Source organism: Colossoma macropomum, unplaced genomic scaffold (assembly GCF_904425465.1).
Source record: "Colossoma macropomum unplaced genomic scaffold, Colossoma_macropomum, whole genome shotgun sequence".
NCBI classification, from domain to species: domain Eukaryota; kingdom Metazoa; phylum Chordata; class Actinopteri; order Characiformes; family Serrasalmidae; genus Colossoma; species Colossoma macropomum.
Window position 1 is genome coordinate 10,809,176 of NW_023494806.1, and position 18,881 is coordinate 10,828,056.

Genomic DNA, 18,881 nt, shown 5'->3' on the forward strand with positions numbered 1-18,881 from the left:
GGAAGATTTCAGATTATCATTTTGCTATACCTTTTTGACAAGGATGGTGAGCCCTTGGTACTTGAACGGTTTGGAGAACTCTATATACTGGGCTCGTTCATTGTTGATAGTGAGTGGAGCCACGATCATGTCTGCCAGGCCACCCAGGAGCTCTCCCATCATGCCATTCCACTCCTTCTTGTTGCTGTTATTCACCTAATAACAGAGGGAAAAATACGAGCAGTAATTTGTCTTGCCCAGAATGTTCCCCAGTACTGCCAAGGAACCGTAATTACACCTGTGAGCAATGGCTCTGCATGCTGTAGATATCCAGAGAAGAAGATGTGTTATGACTTTCCACTGCATGACCTTAGGAAAAGACGAATGAGAAACTCTGGGCATTGGCAAAATCAATAAAGTACTGATATTACTCACACGCTCCTGAGTGCCAAATTTGCCATCAGCTACTAGATGCACTTCGTAGGTGAAGTTCATTGTCGTCGCAAGCTTGATCAGAAGGTCAATGCAGAACCCATAGCAACACTGAGGCACTATGGGCCGACCTATGAAAGAGCCAAAGTCAGACACACAATATAGTACTGGTTCAATTAAGAATTATGAATACCACACTTACAAAACACCATTTAAAGTTTTGGGACACCATTTTCTGTTTTGAAATGGTCGATTTTCAATTTTCAAATAAGGATGAAAACATACACTACTATGCAAAAGTTACAGACTACCCTTCATTTCTATTCAAAATAGCCATTATGTAAAAGTAGCCATTATATTAAACGTCATTTTTAAGACTTCTGAGGAGGTCAGATATAAGATAATCCCGCATAAGGAAGAGGGAAGTCAAAGCAAATAAGTTAAAAAACAAAGTTTCCAAAACTCAATTTCAGAAATACAGAGGAAATAGAACAATAATCAGACAAACGGATAAATAGAACAGTTTTCATCTTTGAGAGATAAAAAGCTCAATTCTGGCTTCAGATCTGAAAAAAGAAATTGTGAGAAGAACTCAATGCTGTATGTCTGAAAGGACATGTAGCTGTCAAGAAGCCATTACTCAGAAGAGGAAATGTAAAAAAAATGCAAATAAAACAAAGCTGCTGGTGTTCTTCAAACAACAGGCTGACCAGCCCAGAGTTAAAACCTCAACATTATTGAATAAATTTAGGATTACTTGTATTGCAAAAAGCAGAAAATGCAATCAGACTTGTACAATTGAACTTTGGAGGTATGGAAAGATATCCCTGCAGACTGAAAGCAAGTCTCCAGAAAGGAATGGAAGCTGTAATAAAGGACACACTAAATACTAAAAAATATATTATATTTAGTTGAAGTTCTGTGTTCTGCTTTTTTCACTGATGCTGAATTATGAATAACTTGTACTTAATGGCTGTTTTAACTTGAAATTAAATAAATGAAAGTGGTCTCTGATTTGTGTACAGCTTACAGCACTAAGCTCCATATTCATTAAAGTGCCTTCCTTGCTACAAAGTGTAGGTTTTGTCTAAAAAACTTTCCTTTTCCAAACTATTGTTAAAAGCACATATTGAAAATCTTTTGTCTCAAAGGTGGTTTGAACAGCTGAAAAGTTTGAGCGCTGATAAGGTCTGACAGCACAACAAGGGGATAAAATGTGTGAGCTTTGGCTTTCTTCCCAAGCAGGGCTTTTGTCCGTTGTTCCTTTAGATTTACAGTTTTTGCAGATAAAAATGGCAAGATCTTCACAGCTTTCTATTTAATATGTTAAGTTACTAGAAACTGACAAAGAAAAAGTGCTCATTATTAAAAGGCTTTTGAAAAGAAAGGTATCCCAAAACTTTTGTTTCACAGTGTACGTCTATTAATGCTAGCATGGGTACATTGTTACCTGGAATGGTCTCATTCGGGCCAGTGCAGATCACTTTTTTGATCAGGACTCCATTCACAGTGTATTCCTCCTTGCATGTTCCGTCTCGCAGGGTCGGTTTCACATACACAAAGGGCTCTTGATGAATGGTGACAATCTAGCAGACACAAGGCTTGAGTTTCTCCACGGGCAATTAGCCATGCCAAAATAAATGTGAGAAATTTAGCAAAACTGTGAACGATCTGGGAGAAAATAATGAATAAACACCTTCAATCTTGTTGACATCTGATAGCCTCTTGGCTTCTCAGTTTCTCCTCCTGGCCAAATGATCTTCCTCTGAGTGTTCATCACAACCTGTAGTTCGACAGTTAGAAGATTTGTTAGAGGACACTTTCTAAAGGTTATAAGTGTCAAATTGCAGTATGTTAAGTGATTCTAAACAGGGCTGAGATGACTGCATAACTGTGACAGTCTATCACATTGTTAGAGATTTTTTTCAGTCTTTTCTAAAGGTTACACATGTCAAATTGCAATATGTTACTGATTCTAAACAGGACTGAGGTGACTGCGTACTTGTGAGCCATTGTAGACGCCCACTTGGACCAGCCGAGTCTTCTGGTAGTTGAGGATGCTATAGTGGGCGAACCTCCTGTCCCCGTCGTCATTAAACTCCACGCGGCCTGTTAGGCCATCTGGATACTTGGATGACATCAGCACTCTAGCACACCGGAGGGGGTCGAGTGAGAGACTGCACAAAAACCCTCGCCCTCTATCCCCTTTTCAATAGCGACGAGTGACACTGACACTGATGGGAAGTAATGGCAGGGGATTTTTTTTCCCAGTCAAGGAGAGGAGTGCAGGTGCGTACGAACAGAGATGGAAAAAAGAAGGGTGCGGGAGATGGGTGGAAAAAGATCGTGCTGACAGTATGCAAGCAGAAAGGAAGGTGAACAGAACTGGATATGACACTGAGAAGAACAAGAACATGCCAGCTTTTGGGTCCGAGACGGGATTCAGACCGGATTTGAAAGATCATGTTCCCAGTGTAATCTACAACTTAACAGGCTTGGTGCATCTTTAGATCAAATGATTCATGTACCACCCTCTATAACTCGTGATTAACTGTGTGACCATGTTTGTAGTAATATAGCTTGAAACCTTATTTTTTTTCCCCCACATTACTAATTTATTTGACTTTCACACCACTTGTTTATTCCAATATTTGCAGTGTGATAGCTCCCACCCTTGCCAATGCCAGCGGTAATGTATGGTAATGCATGAAAGCGGATGGATGGTGGTAGCAGCGCGGTAGTTGCAGAGCGACAGAGCGAACTCTCTGGCCTCACCGTTTGAAGAGCGGGCCAGTCTTCCAGATGTTTGTATTGCCCACGCAGCCTCGAGGAGGCTCTGTGATATTCTCCTTCTCAAAGAGCTCCTGAATGGACTGGGCCACCACTGCCACCGCATCGTAGATGTGCGCGGACTCATTCTTGCCATTGATTAGCTGGAGGCCGAGCAAGCCTGCCCAGTTGACAACATTACATGGTGTTGGGCAATGCTTCACAAACTCAAAAGATTCTCAGTCCAAGACAACAGTCGTTAAATAAAGAAAGAGACGTGCACAGAGTTATCAATAGTAACAGAGTGCCTGAGGGCAGACAGGAGGGACATCGTAAGATATAGGCGGAGGGGGGGCGGGTTTAGGACAGGGTGAGCACTGAAAGCACACTGATGTGAAGATTACATGGATGTGCATAAAGAAGCCAGGACAGAAAGAAATTGCGGTTGTAGCTTACCATCGTATTCACACTTCAATGTAGAGGTAGCAAAGCACCACTTATAAATAAACTCATGACCAGCCAAACCAGTAATAATGTACGCGCATTCAAACCAATATGGATTACCACAACTCTCTATTGCATCATTTGTAGTCTACTGAAAGAAAGGACACACACTTAAAGATGAAACAAATTAAACGTTAGACATAGAGCACACAGTACAATGAGCAGAAAGATCACAGTGTTTAAAACCTTTAAACATCTAGATGTTTAAACGTTTAAACACCCAAGTACACCACAGACACTGATTCGCCGATGTGGATTGCAAACTGTAATCATATAAAAAGCGCTAAGGCCAACACGTCCAATCTGTTACACAGTCTGTGCAAGAGAAAGAGAAAGAGAGAGAGAGAGAGGGATGGAGTGGAGGAATAGTACATACCATCTGGAGCTTCACTCAGTGCTTTACCAGACATCTCCCTTTCTCCGACCAGCCACACGTAACCAGAGCCTGTCATATTGAGCTGGCGCGCTGCTTTGTAAATGGCCGCAGCTTCGTCTTCACTGTGATTGGATAGAGCCTGTTAGTGCTGGCATCATGCAGAGTAAATGCCTCCAATGTCAAGTTGATTGTTGGACTAAAAGAGCAAAAGCGCCTCCTCACGCTCACAATCTGACATTTGGTGAGTCTCTCCTACTGATCCCTTGCCTAAAAAAGGACGTGATACTATCACTGAATAAACTGCTTATTAATTGTTTTTTCGCATTGGTAGTAAATAAATAGACAGTTCAGCCTTCGATGCACAGACTGTAAAAACACTGCATATTAATGTAGAGGTGAATCCTTCTGTTGGAGTTCAGATTTGAATCATAGCTGTGCCATGTGCTGTCTATGGGTGTACTTAAAAAAGTGACCACATATCATTTCTTTAATTTCCAGTCAAAACTATCATTAAGTACAAGGTATTCAATTTTCAGTAGATATTTCTGGGGAGATAGAAGACAATCCACTTGCTTAAGAAAGGGGAAAGAAGAGTTTCCTAAACTGGAGTTTTAAAAATTTATTAAAAATTGGACACCCAACAATTGTCCAAGACCTGGTTGACCAGCTTTCATCGTTGAGAGAGAGGAGAAAATCAAGATTCAATATTGCTTCAGATGTGAAAAAAAATCCACAGATGTTTCTGTCCATCCTTCTACTGTGTGAAAACAACTCAACGCTATGGGTTCAAAAGGATGGGCAGTCAAGAAGTCATAACTGAGGAAAGGATATAGATTCCAGACCTCAACATCATTGAATGTGAATCCAATTATTTGAATTCTGAGAACCAAAAAATGCAACCAACTTCTAAGACTGAACTTTGGAGGTGTGGAAAAATATCCCTGCAGACTTGTTTGAAAAATTGAAAGCAAGTCTCCTTAAAAGAATAGAAGCTGTAATAAAGACAAAGGATACACACACAAAATAGTGAAATCTTTTATATTATATTTAGTTGAGGAGGTTACTGTGTAATTTTCTCTTAAACACATTTTTTGTTTTTTCCTGACACAAAAAAATGAATAACTTGTATATAATGACCTTAATTTTGACTAGAAATAAATAAATGAAGTGTAGTCTTTCCCTTTTGCACAGTACTGTAGATAAAAGTAAATCCAAAGCACTATTTTTTTTTTGTGTATCTCCAATGCTAGTGTCTGCTTGGCAATGTATTCAACAACATTCTCCTTCAAGTGCCTTGAGGTCACTGACAGTGCTACTTAGCTTCAAAGTAGCAATGCATATTCATACAAATTCACTCTTAAAAATAGGGCTTACCAAATGGTTCTTGGCTTGGGCGTACGGTTTTAGGAAAAATCTTTAACTGGTATAGAACCTTTACATGATACGGAAATCCTTTAATCTTTAAAAACATTCGTTTCAATTGTACATTTAATTTACGAAATGTTTTTTTTTACTATATCTACTGAACGCTTCTTTACGGAACCAAAAGTGGTTCTTCTGGGGCTGGGGTGGGGAAGTGAGGTTCGGTGTCCAGCACAGCTTGCTGCTTTCCCTGCTCTAGCGCATCTACTAAATTTAACAATTCACTGATGAGTTGAAACAGATGTGCATTAGCAGGAAAATCTCTAAACTGTGCAATACTCTGGCCCTCCAGAGTTGCCCACCCAAGTTCTACAGAATGCCTCCTAAGAATCCTTTTGGGTTCCATTTAGCACCTTTATTTTTCAGAGTAAGAAGACATATACCATATCACAATGAAAAAACATATTACAGATAACAAAAATGGCTTAGTATGACAAATAAAAAACAGACATACATCAAATGGTTATATGTTGCCAGTTTTTATAGTTTTGTAGAGACCTTGAGCCCAATTTTTAAATCATCTGAAAAAAAGCACCACTGCTTTTACAAAACAGCCACGCTGGCTGGCATAGTTAGTAATTCTGATCTGATACAGTTTCATTTCCTGCACATGCTGGTGTTTATACTGTATTATGCTGCAGGGCAGATGAGCTCACCTGGCAGACAGGATGATGACTCTGGCCTCCAGCTCCTTGGCCTCCTGGAGCAGAGCAGTCAGATTTGTGTCTTGGCTGAACAGGAGCACTTTCTCTGCCTGGGATTAGGACACAACATTAGTCAAGTGGTTGACTCATCGCCACCCTGAACCATGCTCTGTTCAGCGCTCTTGCTTCTTTTTTTTTCAGTTTTTTTTTTCTTTTTTATTAAAGGGATTGGGAAAAATGGAGTAAAAAAAGTTTCCGTGATAATCTGCTTAAACTGAAAAAAGTAAGCTTGGAGGAGGAAAAAAGTTCTGCATTTTGTCAGCATGCAAACTGAAGGGAAACAAGACTCCAAGGAAGAGCGTGCATGTTAGAGGAAGAGGGAGAAGAAGATTGATGCAACCGGAAAGCAAAAACCGGGTGAAGGAAAGGGAGCAGGGTGGTGGTGGTGGCTTCTTTCCCAAAGGAAAAAGTAAAAAGGCAGTAATGCTGCAGAAAGGTGGGAGTAACATCTGGATTGTGCCTGTCCCACACGACCAGATCTCCACGCACTGTGTCAAAAGAATAGACTTGCAAATCTTGCTGGCTTCAGTACATGCATTCCTTTAGACAAAAATAAAAAAGTGGGAGGTAAAAGGGGCGATTCTTTTGTTGAAATTATACGATTTAAAATAAAATAAATAAATAACCCATTCTCAATCATAAAAGAACCCAAACATAAATAGACGTGCTAGCAGGATAAGGTATCTCTGGAATCTGTTTGTTGAATTTTTTTTTATTTATTTTTTTTTTTGGACTGGCTTCTAGTTGCTACGTTCAGATAACTGTTGGGCGGCGTGCATTGACCATGCAAATATACCTTGGGTCCTCGCTTGTTGTCATAGGACAGTTGGTCGAGGTTTTCATAGTTCCTGTTTTTACTCTGATGAATAATGTGCACAGAGAAAATATGCAGACACAGAAGAATATTATAAACAGGTATAAATGGTGTGCAGTAAAGCATTCCAACAAAATCTCCACTTTTCTGCTTCAAATTGGGAAACTATAACCCTGGGGCTTGCAAAAATATCAAGACCATAGTAAACGGACAATCCTAGCCAATCCTTCATTATTTCTGACATTTTGCTAGAGTCCCACCCCTCCCCACCTCCTACGTAATGGTCTAACAAAAAAAAAAAGATTCATTTTACTGTCAGAATAATCATTTTGCCTCATTTCACCTGCAGTTAATTAAAATTGTATAGCAAAGTGAGCCACATCCAGTCTTTTGGAAGCTCCATGGTTTAATGTCCTTAATAATATATAGTCATATGTTGTAGTGTATTTAGTTATGATGTATTTTTAAAAGCATTTATGTTTATTAATAGTCTGTGCAGTGCGGTCTAAGGCCAAATGAGTAATAATGGTGCAGGTACCAGCAGCCGCATCAATCTCTTTTAAAGTCTACAACAAAACAACACCACAGCCCTTGAAGCATAACTTATCGCTGCCACGGAATCTGCAAAACCAGACATATGGCCCAGAATAGAAAAAATCCGTAGTGCTTTATCAAGATAAACCACATTTTTCAGTAGCTGACATAATCTATTCCACACTTCATGGCTCTAATCAGTCTCTCTGTCGTAACTGTCCTCAGTGAGTCAGCTCGTTTCTTGCCTTTAAAAAGTAAAGATATAGAAAGCTGAAATCTGTGTACACATTTAATGCTGCAGCTGTGCCGTCTGTTACCGCATTTAATCTGCACGTTATCCCTAGCAGAACAAATTCAGAGGGATAGATTTGTGCGAAGACATGATTTATTTCAAGCAAGCTGTAAGAGTGACTAGTAATCAATGCTGAGGAATTTTGCTATAAAGTGTTAAAACTCTGTCTTAAATTCTTTTTTGCAAACCTTGAAATGAAAGTAAATGACTGCTGGAATATACCCCATTTGTGGCTAAAAGCTGTGATCAATTTCAGGCTTTGTTACATCACTTAAGCCCCCAGCAGCCTCTTAATTTGGGTTTAAAAGCAAATTGAGCAAGAAAATAGTGAGTAATGATTCTAGAGCTTTTCCCACATTTGTAATATACAATGCTACTGGCTAAGTCAGAACAGTGCAGACACAAATTCGCAGGAAACATACTAGGGATGCAATGATATGGGAATTGTGGGCTGATGGCGATTTCTGATATTTTTCATGAACATAGCTGCCAATGCGGATACGTAAACATTTATAAAATGCAGAAACTGGTACGAGATTAGAGGCAGCAAATCCGGAAAAAATGCAAAATCACAAAACCTCAAATTTTCATGATAGATGACATGTTCCAATATATATTTTTCTGATATCTGATAAGTTGGAAAAGATAAGAAGTGACACATTGGAAAACATACTATCCAAAATGATGCATACAATGATTTGTATTCAACATTTCACATACTACACCACACTAAATCTAATTAAACAGGATTAGTTATGCTCTATTTGTAATAAAAGTTTTTTTAAGTACTGACCATATCCACAATATGCCTAGAATAGCGTATTGTTACATAGTGCAACATAATTAATCACAATAACTATAAATACTGTCACTTTGCCCAGCTCTAGATCCACCTGAATTAGCATTACAGAGAAATGTAACATTTATTTCTATAGGTTTACAAATGTAGTAAAATGAATAACATGCAGACATTTTAGCACCGTAACCCAGCATCTCCTAGATGTTCTGCTCTTCTGGAGAACAAAAAACAGAACATCAGATATCCGTCTGAAATACCGGTCAAGCCTAAACATCTGTCCGATGCCACTATTTTATTAAAGCAAATATCTGCTGATACCATTATGATTCCGATATCATTGTGCATCCCTACATGTTATGAAACTAATTGCGATTATATGTGATTTGCATCAGAGTCTGCATGCTCACTGCACCCGAAAAGAGATCAATATATTTCTAATTAATCATAACTCCTCATTATTTCAATAATAAAATAATCTGACGACCTCAACTATCACAGCACAGTCTGAGCCTTGTAAAGATCAGACAGTAAAATCAGGCAGCCAGCTCTGTTTTTATGACGCTCTGGCTTCCCTGATGGGTTTTTTGAAATAGGGGGAGATTGCTGCATTTAAAGCAAGCAGGCCTTGAGGCTGCCATTGCTACAAATGACATTACAATGACATTGAGGTTATTCCAAATATATTCAGGGGGCTGGAGACATATAAGCCTCCTGCCTCGTATATACACAACCTGTTTCTGAAAAGGTAGGACAGCACCAACCAGGTTGTAGACCCAAACACATTAAATGCATGAGAATATTGATTTGCATTAGGGTTGCTGAAAGGCAACAGACATCAGCTGTAGTTTTAGCCGTAACGGATAGGTTTGGAGATAATCTCTCCCACTCACAGCACCCACAGATCTCTCTAGTCTTCCACGCACTGTAATTAAATACCCACATGTCCCTGCCATTGATTTTTTTTGCACAGCCCCAGGTTAAGTCCCTCATTTTGCTCCTGTTTGTGGATCGAGAGACACGTAGGAGAAATCTGACTATGGCAAAAAGCAATGTGAGATGAGTAGAAAAAGTACAAAGTTCTGCAGATAAAAACCACTTAAGACGCTGCTGATGCCTCTGGCATAAATAATGTTAGCCAATGGAAAGAAATGCGTTTACACAACAGAAAAGGAAACAGTTAACGTACATAGAGGACCTCTGAGGTGCTGATTACAGGTGCACACACTGACACACAACCACCACACGTACGTGAGCGTGCGCGCGCGCGCGCTCGCGCCAGCGGCTTCCCTGCATCTCACCTTCGTCTCCCTCTCCTCCAGCAGGGTCTCGAGCCTCTTCTGGGCCGCGCGGCCCTCGTGGTCGTCGCTGACGATCAGTATGATGTGGTTCCAGCGGAACTCGCGCATCATGTCGAACCAGACCTGGGCCTGGTGAGAGTAGGGAGGCACGGTGCGCAGGAAAGAGAGATGGATACTCTAAAAAAAAATGAAAGAAAGAGACGATGCTGGTTAACTTACTCTCCAGAGGCACGGCAAAAGCTCCGCAGGCAGTAACAGTCTAGAGCTTTTTAATTACTTTAACTGTAATTAATTTGACAGCAGCTCCAGCCACCTCCTTTTACTCTGTCAACACGCCGCGAGGGAGAACGGTCAAAATGCGACAGTATTGTGTCTGTACGTCAGCCAAAGCGGTTTAATAATGCACAAACCAAACCTGTCATTCAATCAGGTAAACCTACGCTCAGGTAAAAGCAGTCTTACTTCTGTGAAAAAAAAATATGGCTCAAGTAAAAGTTGGGCAGAAGGACAAAAGTACAAGGTCAGAAAACTACTAACGACCCCTAACGCGTTTGGTACCAGCCGCTTCGTTTTCCGCTGCAGGTTTTACGTTAGTACCCCCTCAGTGTAACTGGTCGTCATAGCAACGCCGTAAGAAACTGCCGCGACGTGAAGGAGAAATTTTGTTCTGACAGCAGGAAGACAAAAGACTGATGAAAGAGTTTGGAAAATGCAAAGTTACATCAGAGTTCAGACGACGAGACGATTCTGGTTGCTCAAAGGCGACGCTGTAAGGTGCGCTAACCTGGTGGCTAGCTAACGTTAGCATATGTGTTTAGCAGTCCCTCTCTGGCCAATCAGTATAGTCTGCAGCGTTTTACGTCACCTTTTGGTATCGGTATCGGCTCAGCTCGCTTGGAACCTCGACGGAGGTGATACAAAAAACGGTACAAGTTACCAGGTACCAGATTTGCCTAATGGAGAACGAAAAAAGGCGAATAGGGTCAAGTCGAGCCGGTACCATGTATTGGAAAAGAGGCTTCAGTGTTTGGGAGTCGATTCCAAAGGAATCGATTCTTCGACTCGTTTGGGAGTCCGGGTTCGACTCTTGGCCAAAGGCTGTGTCCGAAACTAAAGGCAGCTCTCTAGATGCATTGCTGCCTGGGCTGTCTTATAAGTCAGTGCCTTAAAAGGCAGCGTTGTCCAGCAGCGTTGTCAGTTCTGGAGAAACCTCTGCAGGCAGCGTTTTATACAAACATTAGATTCGGACATGACTGGCTGCCTTTCAGCCTCCGAATACTGCATGAGTAGGCATTGTTAACGTTTCAGACACAGCCGTTGACTCTGACAGTCGTAATGCTTTGAGTCGACTTTTGTTTGTTCATGTAATTGTCTCGAGTGACAGTTTGACGGAGGCCTGTGTAAAAGCAGGAAAGAGTCTGAGTAGCGTGAGTTTGTTTTACTTCCAATATATATTTTTTTTTGCTACCAAGCTGCTGTAAGCACAAATTGTGCTCACAAAAACGTTTTTGATATGCCTGCCTCTGCAACTCTGCACCTTAACTCTGCATTTTCTTGATAATAAGAGATGCAATGACCAGCAATTACAAAATGGTACTAGGAACGAAAACAAAAATAACCAATATTTTTCACGCAACTGTGTATGTATGTATATATATTTAGGTTCCACCTTGAATGACTCTAGAAAACCCGGTATCGTGTGCATCACTAGAACTTCTTAGCATAGGAACCAAAGTTTGTTAGCTAGGCTCTTCTTTTTTCGTTAAAATCTTGGTCTAAAATAAAAAGATACCATAACTGAGAAAAGAGCGGATTACTTTTCTCACAAATTTACATAAGTAAATGAACAAGTATATTGAAAATACCTAGGAAAGTACAAATCCATCAAAAGTGGAATACAAATAACTGATTAAATGTAAGCTAACCACATTAACCTACCACTCAAGGGCTTGAGGCAAGAGTGCGGCAACTGACATAGGTTAGCTGGCCTAGCAAGGTTTTCAGTAAACTCTGAAAAATGAAGAGTAAACAGGCGTCCCTTGACAGTTTTGACAAGCACCACACTGAACAACAGCTGCTGCCAGGGAGAACAGCCAATACACAGTATTACTGGCCTTAACCAGTCACATTAGCAAAGCCAAAAACAAAGCACCCCACAGTTAGTGAACACAGCTCTGCCATAACAAACGGAACTTTTTTTGCCACATATGCGACATCACTCTACCATATGCCTTCATGGATGTGTAAGTACCACGTGATTTGTGTTAAAGTGATTTTCTGTTCTCAAAAAACAGAAAGTTTGTTTTTAGCCCAAAATAAAGAGCAGCTGCTGCACACTGGATAAGCAAGGAACCCCTAAAGGGCTGTGGTGAAAAGGGTAGCCATTGATCCCTCGCAAATACAAGAGAATGCAATGTTGTTACAAATATATATTTTTTTCTGCAGTAGCACTTCAGGGGCTCAGTAGGAGTTTTTTAGTTCGGGTAGAAGTACCACAGCACATGCACGTATGTTTTGTTTTCGCGTGTAGATGAGAGAAAGTCATTGGAAAAAAATGTTTTAGCCTGCAGTGCTCAGGTGTGGCTGCTGAATAATTCAAATACACAACATTTACTATACAACTGCCAGTGGCTACCTCTGTTTTTGTTGACACGCCCCCAACTGCTTTAAAGCTTTTAAATTAAGCTGACCGTTGGTGCTCAAGGATTCATCCGTAATACCCCCCGAGAAAGTATTTTGACATGCAGAACTCTAAGTGGGCCACATTTACTAAGATAACTGTACTGACAGCTGACAAGGACAGATAGCACCTGTGACAAGGAGAGCAGGACGGAGGCGGAATTTCAATTCACGCCCAGCAGCAGCGCGCGCACCGGGGTCTGGTGCCGTGCAGTGCCTGGCGGTGGCCGCTGTGCTCTCGCGCGATCGCGCGTACTCACCTTGTCTGAATAGATGGACATGCGCGTGGTCAGTCCCACCACTGGGATGCGGTAGAATCCGGCTGTGTAGGACACCGGGGTGGGGGTCAGGTGGTCGTTGGACTGAGGCGGATGACTCACCAAAATCGCATAAACCTGAGGGTGGAGGAGCAACAATGGAGGGAAGATGTTAAGATATTTAAAATGAAAAAGTCTGAAGAAGGAATATATTATCATTTGCATATATTATCATTATCTAGCTTCCATCAACACAGACAGCCCTGACGCCTGTTCATCTCTCGCCTCTTCATAATGCATCTCTGTAACCGTTTTCAAATAACCTGCAACATGATATATTCATCATTTATCATTTTCAACGTTTAAACATTTTAACGTTAGATGCTGATGAGGGGAGTGTCATGCCTTGTGAGCATCAGTTTGTTTGGGGCTTAACAGCAGCGGGCAAACAAGCAAATTACATGGTTATTTTTTACGTATTGAAAGTAACTGTAGTACGTTGTTTTTGCACAAGGACCAGTAAGATCCTACGCCACTGGTTGCCATGTATTTAATTTAGCTCTCTGTGAGGATCAGATGCCCTCAGGATGACAAGAAAACATTTTGACATTTGGCTGGTCCCCATGACAGAACAAAGAGCTTAAAAACAAAGAGATTTTATCAGGAAAAAAGAACCCAGAGATTAGGTTCTGGGTGCTGAGGTTAAGGTTACAAGTGTGGCAGCGTTTATCCACAGTAATGCAAAGTCAATGCAAAGAACCCACCAAGACAAACTAGTATGCATGCATGACTGAGTGAGTGAGCGTGTGTATGATAATCCGCGCTGCTGCGATGGACTCTGTAATCTCTCTCTCTCTCTCTCTCTCTCTCTCTCTCTCTCTCTCTCTCTCTGTAATACTCTTCCTGTGCTCTCCCCACCAGAACAAAGCAGCTGTTATCCGCGGGGCGACGCCATGTTGGCCTCGTTTTTACGTTTTCTATTCAAAGGTTCAAGACTCCTCCATAGTGCCGTTAATGTTTCATTAACGACCCTGAGACCCCATAATGGGCCACTGAGGTCGCACACCTAAACCCGCCCCCCCCCACTCCACCACCACCATTCAACCACAGTCATACAGCTGGAAACCCAACCACTGATCTCTGATAGCTGCTCACTAACAGCCAGCAAAATGACCCTGTGTAGGGTCCTGTTGAATGCTCTCCTACAGGGTGCACACTTGTAGGTATGAAATGAGCCACACTGGACACTAATCGCCTCTCTAAACCAGAATAATTTCCAATACAGAGGTTGTGGTCTAACAGACCGCTGGAAACGGCTGATTGGACGGCAGGGTTGCTGTATGTTTCCCGGAGGTGAGCTGTAATTGGTAAAGTGGTTCCTACGTGGAAAACAGATTCGATCATGTGGAGCTGAGCTTCAGCTGGATGAAGTACAATTAAACGCCAACAGATGATCTTTTTGGACATTACTGTCATGGGACACAATGTTTAAATGTGTATTTTTTTTTCTTTTTAAGATGGATGCTTTGAAAAAACACATAAAGATACTTTAACAGAAAAAAAAATCTAAGAAAAATTCCATCATTGTACAATGACAGGAATGACAACAACGATATTAATACTAATAACAATCAACCAAATAAATAAATTTAACTCTATAATTTTATATCTATACAATGAAGAATACCTGTTACTATTTAGAATAGTCTGGTAAATAACATCACTATCAACATCACATTTACGCCTAAAACTAATAATCTGTGCTTAAAAATTTAATGAAAACTGAAGCACGCAGTTCCTATAGATATACTCGCAACTGTGTTTCAAGCAGTACATGAATCCTTTGACAAACATGTAGTTGAAAAAGAGTCCAGCCTAGAGTGGACAGTGGACCGTGAGTGGGCTTCATCGTACCTGGTTGGAGATGAGGTCCTCGCACACGGACAGTGCCATCTGGATGGCGTTGGGCTTGTGGGTGACTGAGATCGCGTTCATTTTGAACTTGTCTCTGCCGTAGATGTTGTTGGCCTGGCTGACCGCGTCCTTGAACACCTGCTCGTAGCGCTTCTGGCTCAGCACCGCGCCGATGTTGACGATCTTGGGCTCGCAGCCGCCCCGCGCGCACGAGCACGAGACGAGGAATGCGAAGAGAACCAGACGCATGACTGTTTGTTTGTTTACTCGGTCAGTTTGCTTTTAATTGTCTTTTTATTTCTCCTCGGATCACAGTCTCGGAGTCATTCAGGGGAGCCCTGTTGAGCCTGAGCGATTCGTAAAGGCTCACCCACCTCAACCTTGAGCTCGCAGCGAGACCACCGGAACGGATTCACGCCGATCTGTAGTGCTGAGGCATTAGCATGGTCCAGGTTTCTGTGTTTGTTTGTTTGTTTTTTGGTAAGAAAAATCCCAGCCTGTTCAGCCAGGCTGGCGTTAATGACGCGCGCTCCTGTTGATATTCGCCTCACAGATTCATTCACTGTGCGATGAAGCTGTATTTACCGATTATAAATAAAGAAAAAGATTAAAATAATGATAAAAAGTCGAAGACTGCTCGTTTTTCCGGTTTGGTTTGCGTGAAAATAGCCAAAATCTCTCTCTTCTGTGCTCTCTCACCGCTCCCTTTAGTGACCAGGCGCTCAGGAGCGCTCCGCTGTCCTTGGTGCTGATCGCCGCCGTGCCCGCGCACTGACGCGCGCTCCCGCCCTCATTACGCCTCACACGCTCGAATAGGCTTGAAAATATTTGCATGAACGCGATGAAAACGTGTCACAGTGGAGGCTGACTGAGCCCATAAGCTCTTCTACCTCGCGCGCCGCCTGGCACGACAGATTATTATTATTATTATTTTTATTTTTGTTGACTACTGTACTAATTTACAGTAGCTTTCCATTAAAGGGGGATTCCTCTGGTCTTTCAAAATGGCATAATTCGATCACTGAGATGTAAATAAAGTCATTCAGAGTGATCTGATGTGAAGGGGTGCGGTGTCATGATAAAATGTACAGTCTCAAATTTACTTACAATGGTCGTGATAGGAACCAGGCGTCATGAAGTCTACAGCTCAAATGTAATCAATTTATTCACAACCCTAAACCACCAGTGAACTTACACGTATCTTTTGTGTTTTTATACGTAATGCTGATAAAGGTTAAATAGTAAAAAAGTTTTCTTTCAGTACTGTTTTGCCCTTCATGTATCCATCTGCCTCACATATGTTTTAAAATAGGGTCTTACACCAAAAACTTATCACAAAACTTTTGCAAAACAATGACTCAGACATTAGACAGCATACGCATAACCATTTAGTGTAAGAACTTGGTGTGAGATAGCTTTTAGAGACATTAAGTGCTACAGATGTCTGGTTCCCTTCACCACTGTGGTAGACAAATCTGACTAAGTTTCATTAGAGGAAAGCATTTCACGCCACACCACTCTGAATGATATGGTTTGGGTCTTGCCAGTGGAACTATGCCAAAATTTTGGTGGGATTCCCCTTTGATGGTTAAAACATTCTACTTTAATTCCATAGCAACCACTAGCCTAGCCCCACAGTCCAACAGGCACTAAAGCAAATCAAAATTTCAGTTCAGTTATAGCTGGATATGATATTTCTCCATTATTTAACATGAACCTCCATTAATGCTTGTTCGCTTTGGCTCGTGTTTCTAAGAGCAGCTTCCATCCATCATCTGTCAGCATCTTCATCTCATCTGACAGCTCCACACTATGAGCTACAGTCTTTCTTAGCCACATTTGTTTTATTTTTGTTCCATTATAGGCATTATGGATGGAGAGCTGAGCTTGTTTTACAGCATGGAGAAAAGCAGAGAAGGATGCTTCCCCTTAGGAATAATCAATGGCAGCTTTTGCTCCATCCATCACTCGGTGCAATAGACAAGAGAGGAACAGGAGCAGCAGCAGCAGCAGCGCGATGGGGGAAACTCAGCGAGACCCCCGTTGCCAAGGAAACAAGCATCTCTGGCTGGAGGTGCAAGTCTCCTCGTCTTTTTTTTTTATCCCAGACAGCATAACTTACAATTATGAGAAGTGCTTTTGATCCTCATAAAAGAGCCAATGCAACGCGTCTGGTTGGAAGGAAGCATTTCAAAAATATTGCATTCAAATCTGTGCATTTTGCGAATGCGAAATAAAGTAGGAGAATCATCTGCGATGTTTCAGTTGAAGGGGGAAAAACGGTTGCATTTTGATTACATCATTACCGGCTGCTGGGACTACATCACCCACGGCCATGGAAAGGGAAAATCTGCAGCTGAAGTCAGACATGGCTGGAATTTTGATAACCTTTCCCTCTTTTTAAATTGCAATCTCTCATGCACGCACCACATTTTTAGCCCCACTGGACACATATGTATGCATACACAAGCAGCTGAGCTCTGGGGCGACCTTTACAGGAGCCACCTTCAGCCCTTCAGCCTGCATTTCCCATCCAGAGTAATAATCTAGGGAGAATGACTGCGCTTCTGCATGCAAATGCTCAGTAATTGCATACACAGAGTCATTAATGATTGGTAATAGCACAGATGGGATTTACAATAGTGAATACTGTGCACACAAGGCAAAAATGCACATTTTGAGGGCAGATTAGTCATATGTGCACACATACATGCTGGCTTGTGTACTGCATGTTAGTCACTCTCTAGGGGGCTGAAGGCATGACATCAGTTCAAGCAGAGGCACAAACAAGCAGAGCAAAAGGGCTGAGGCTAGGAATGCGCAGCGAGCATCAAATAACACTCTGTCTCTTTCCAGGACAAGCGTTTAACTTTTTTCTTCCAGCCCATTATCCCCTCAGCCTGGTCTCCCCACATTATGGAAGGAGGCTGTTTGTGCACTCATTGGGTGAATTGGAATCATTAGATTGCACAACACACTGTTTAAGGGGCCCTGCAAGAGACATGGCAGAAGCTACCGACACCGAATCCCAGCCCAAGACGCTTCAGGCTCTCAATAAATGATACGCGCAGAGTCATTTTCAAACTAGGTCTTGGCTCTCAAAGTGTCAGCTCAGATCACGCTGCAAAGCCCACACGCCCTGTTGTGTGCTCCAGTGCTCGTTGCATGATTTCACTGCAGCATCCTACTGTGCACACACTGTACATGCAAGACCGTAATATTCAAGTTTTTGAGGTCATTCATTTACATTTTAAAGACAGATTCCACTTTTTTTTAAAAAAGTGCTTAATTCAATCATTTGGTTGTAAATAAAGTCATTCAGAGAATTTTGATGTGAAATGGGGCATTGTAGAGAAACCTACTTACTCTGATTTCTTTACAATGGTGGTGGTAGGTACCAGGAATCATGTCTACAATAGAAATATAGCCATTTTATTTACTATCCAAAATGACAAGTGAAGCTACACCTGTTGGTAATAATGTTGATAAAGGTAAAATATGGCAAATCTGGAATTATTAAATTAAAATTAAAGTTTCTTTGGGTACTATTTTGCCTCATAACACCTTCTATGTACCTCTAGTCCATGAACTGATAAAAAAAGCATTTTAGGGCAGAACTCTATCTCAAACCTATTGTCAACCAATGTATCAGACATCAGACAGCATATTCATACCCATTTTTGTATGTAAAAGCTTTCTCTGAGTTAGCTTCATAGATTAGACATTAACCTCTTCAGATGTCTGGTTCCTATCACCACCATAGTAAACTACTCTGACCTTAAGGTTCTCTAGAATGTGGAGTATTTCACATCAAACCACTCTGAATGACTTTGCTTACATCTTGAGGAGTAAATTAGACAGAAATTTGCACAAAAAAATCAGTGGAATTCCCCTTTAAGCTGACTAACCTTAAAATGAGTCACTCTGATTAGAGAGATTAGCATATAAATGAGAGAAGCAAGAGAAGCACTATTTTTTTTCAGGAGATATTCCGCCTCTGGATAAGTTTAAGGGCCCATTAGAGGCTGATCCAAATTATATGTTAAAGCCTGAGTGCAGCTCAAATTAAACAGGAATGTTTCCGACTACTTTCCATTTGAAGCATGCT

General features: G+C 41.4%; 1 protein-coding gene across 5 annotated transcripts in view; it reads right to left on the bottom strand.

Annotated features, from left to right (window-relative positions):
* The window catches only part of grin1b (glutamate receptor, ionotropic, N-methyl D-aspartate 1b), a 31,432-nt gene extending 15,921 nt beyond the window's left edge, over positions 1-15,511 (bottom strand). For 2 of the 5 annotated variants that reach the window (XM_036598431.1, XM_036598430.1), the window contains exons 1-11: positions 14,774-15,022; positions 12,863-12,997; positions 9,924-10,100; positions 6,139-6,236; positions 4,061-4,182; positions 3,187-3,361; positions 2,414-2,558; positions 2,108-2,194; positions 1,862-1,997; positions 415-542; positions 31-195 (exon numbers count right to left, since the gene is read on the bottom strand). In XM_036598431.1, coding sequence (XP_036454324.1) covers positions 31-195; positions 415-542; positions 1,862-1,997; positions 2,108-2,194; positions 2,414-2,558; positions 3,187-3,361; positions 4,061-4,182; positions 6,139-6,236; positions 9,924-10,100; positions 12,863-12,997; positions 14,774-15,022 — 1,617 coding nt within the window. Of the gene's footprint in view, positions 1-30; positions 196-414; positions 543-1,861; positions 1,998-2,107; positions 2,195-2,413; positions 2,559-3,186; positions 3,362-4,060; positions 4,183-6,138; positions 6,237-6,982; positions 7,046-9,923; positions 10,101-12,862; positions 12,998-14,773 lie in introns of all 5 variants that reach the window. The other 3 variants (XM_036598432.1, XM_036598429.1, XM_036598427.1) reach the window with 3 other exon arrangements.
* Positions 15,512-18,881: the final 3,370 nt, after the last annotated feature.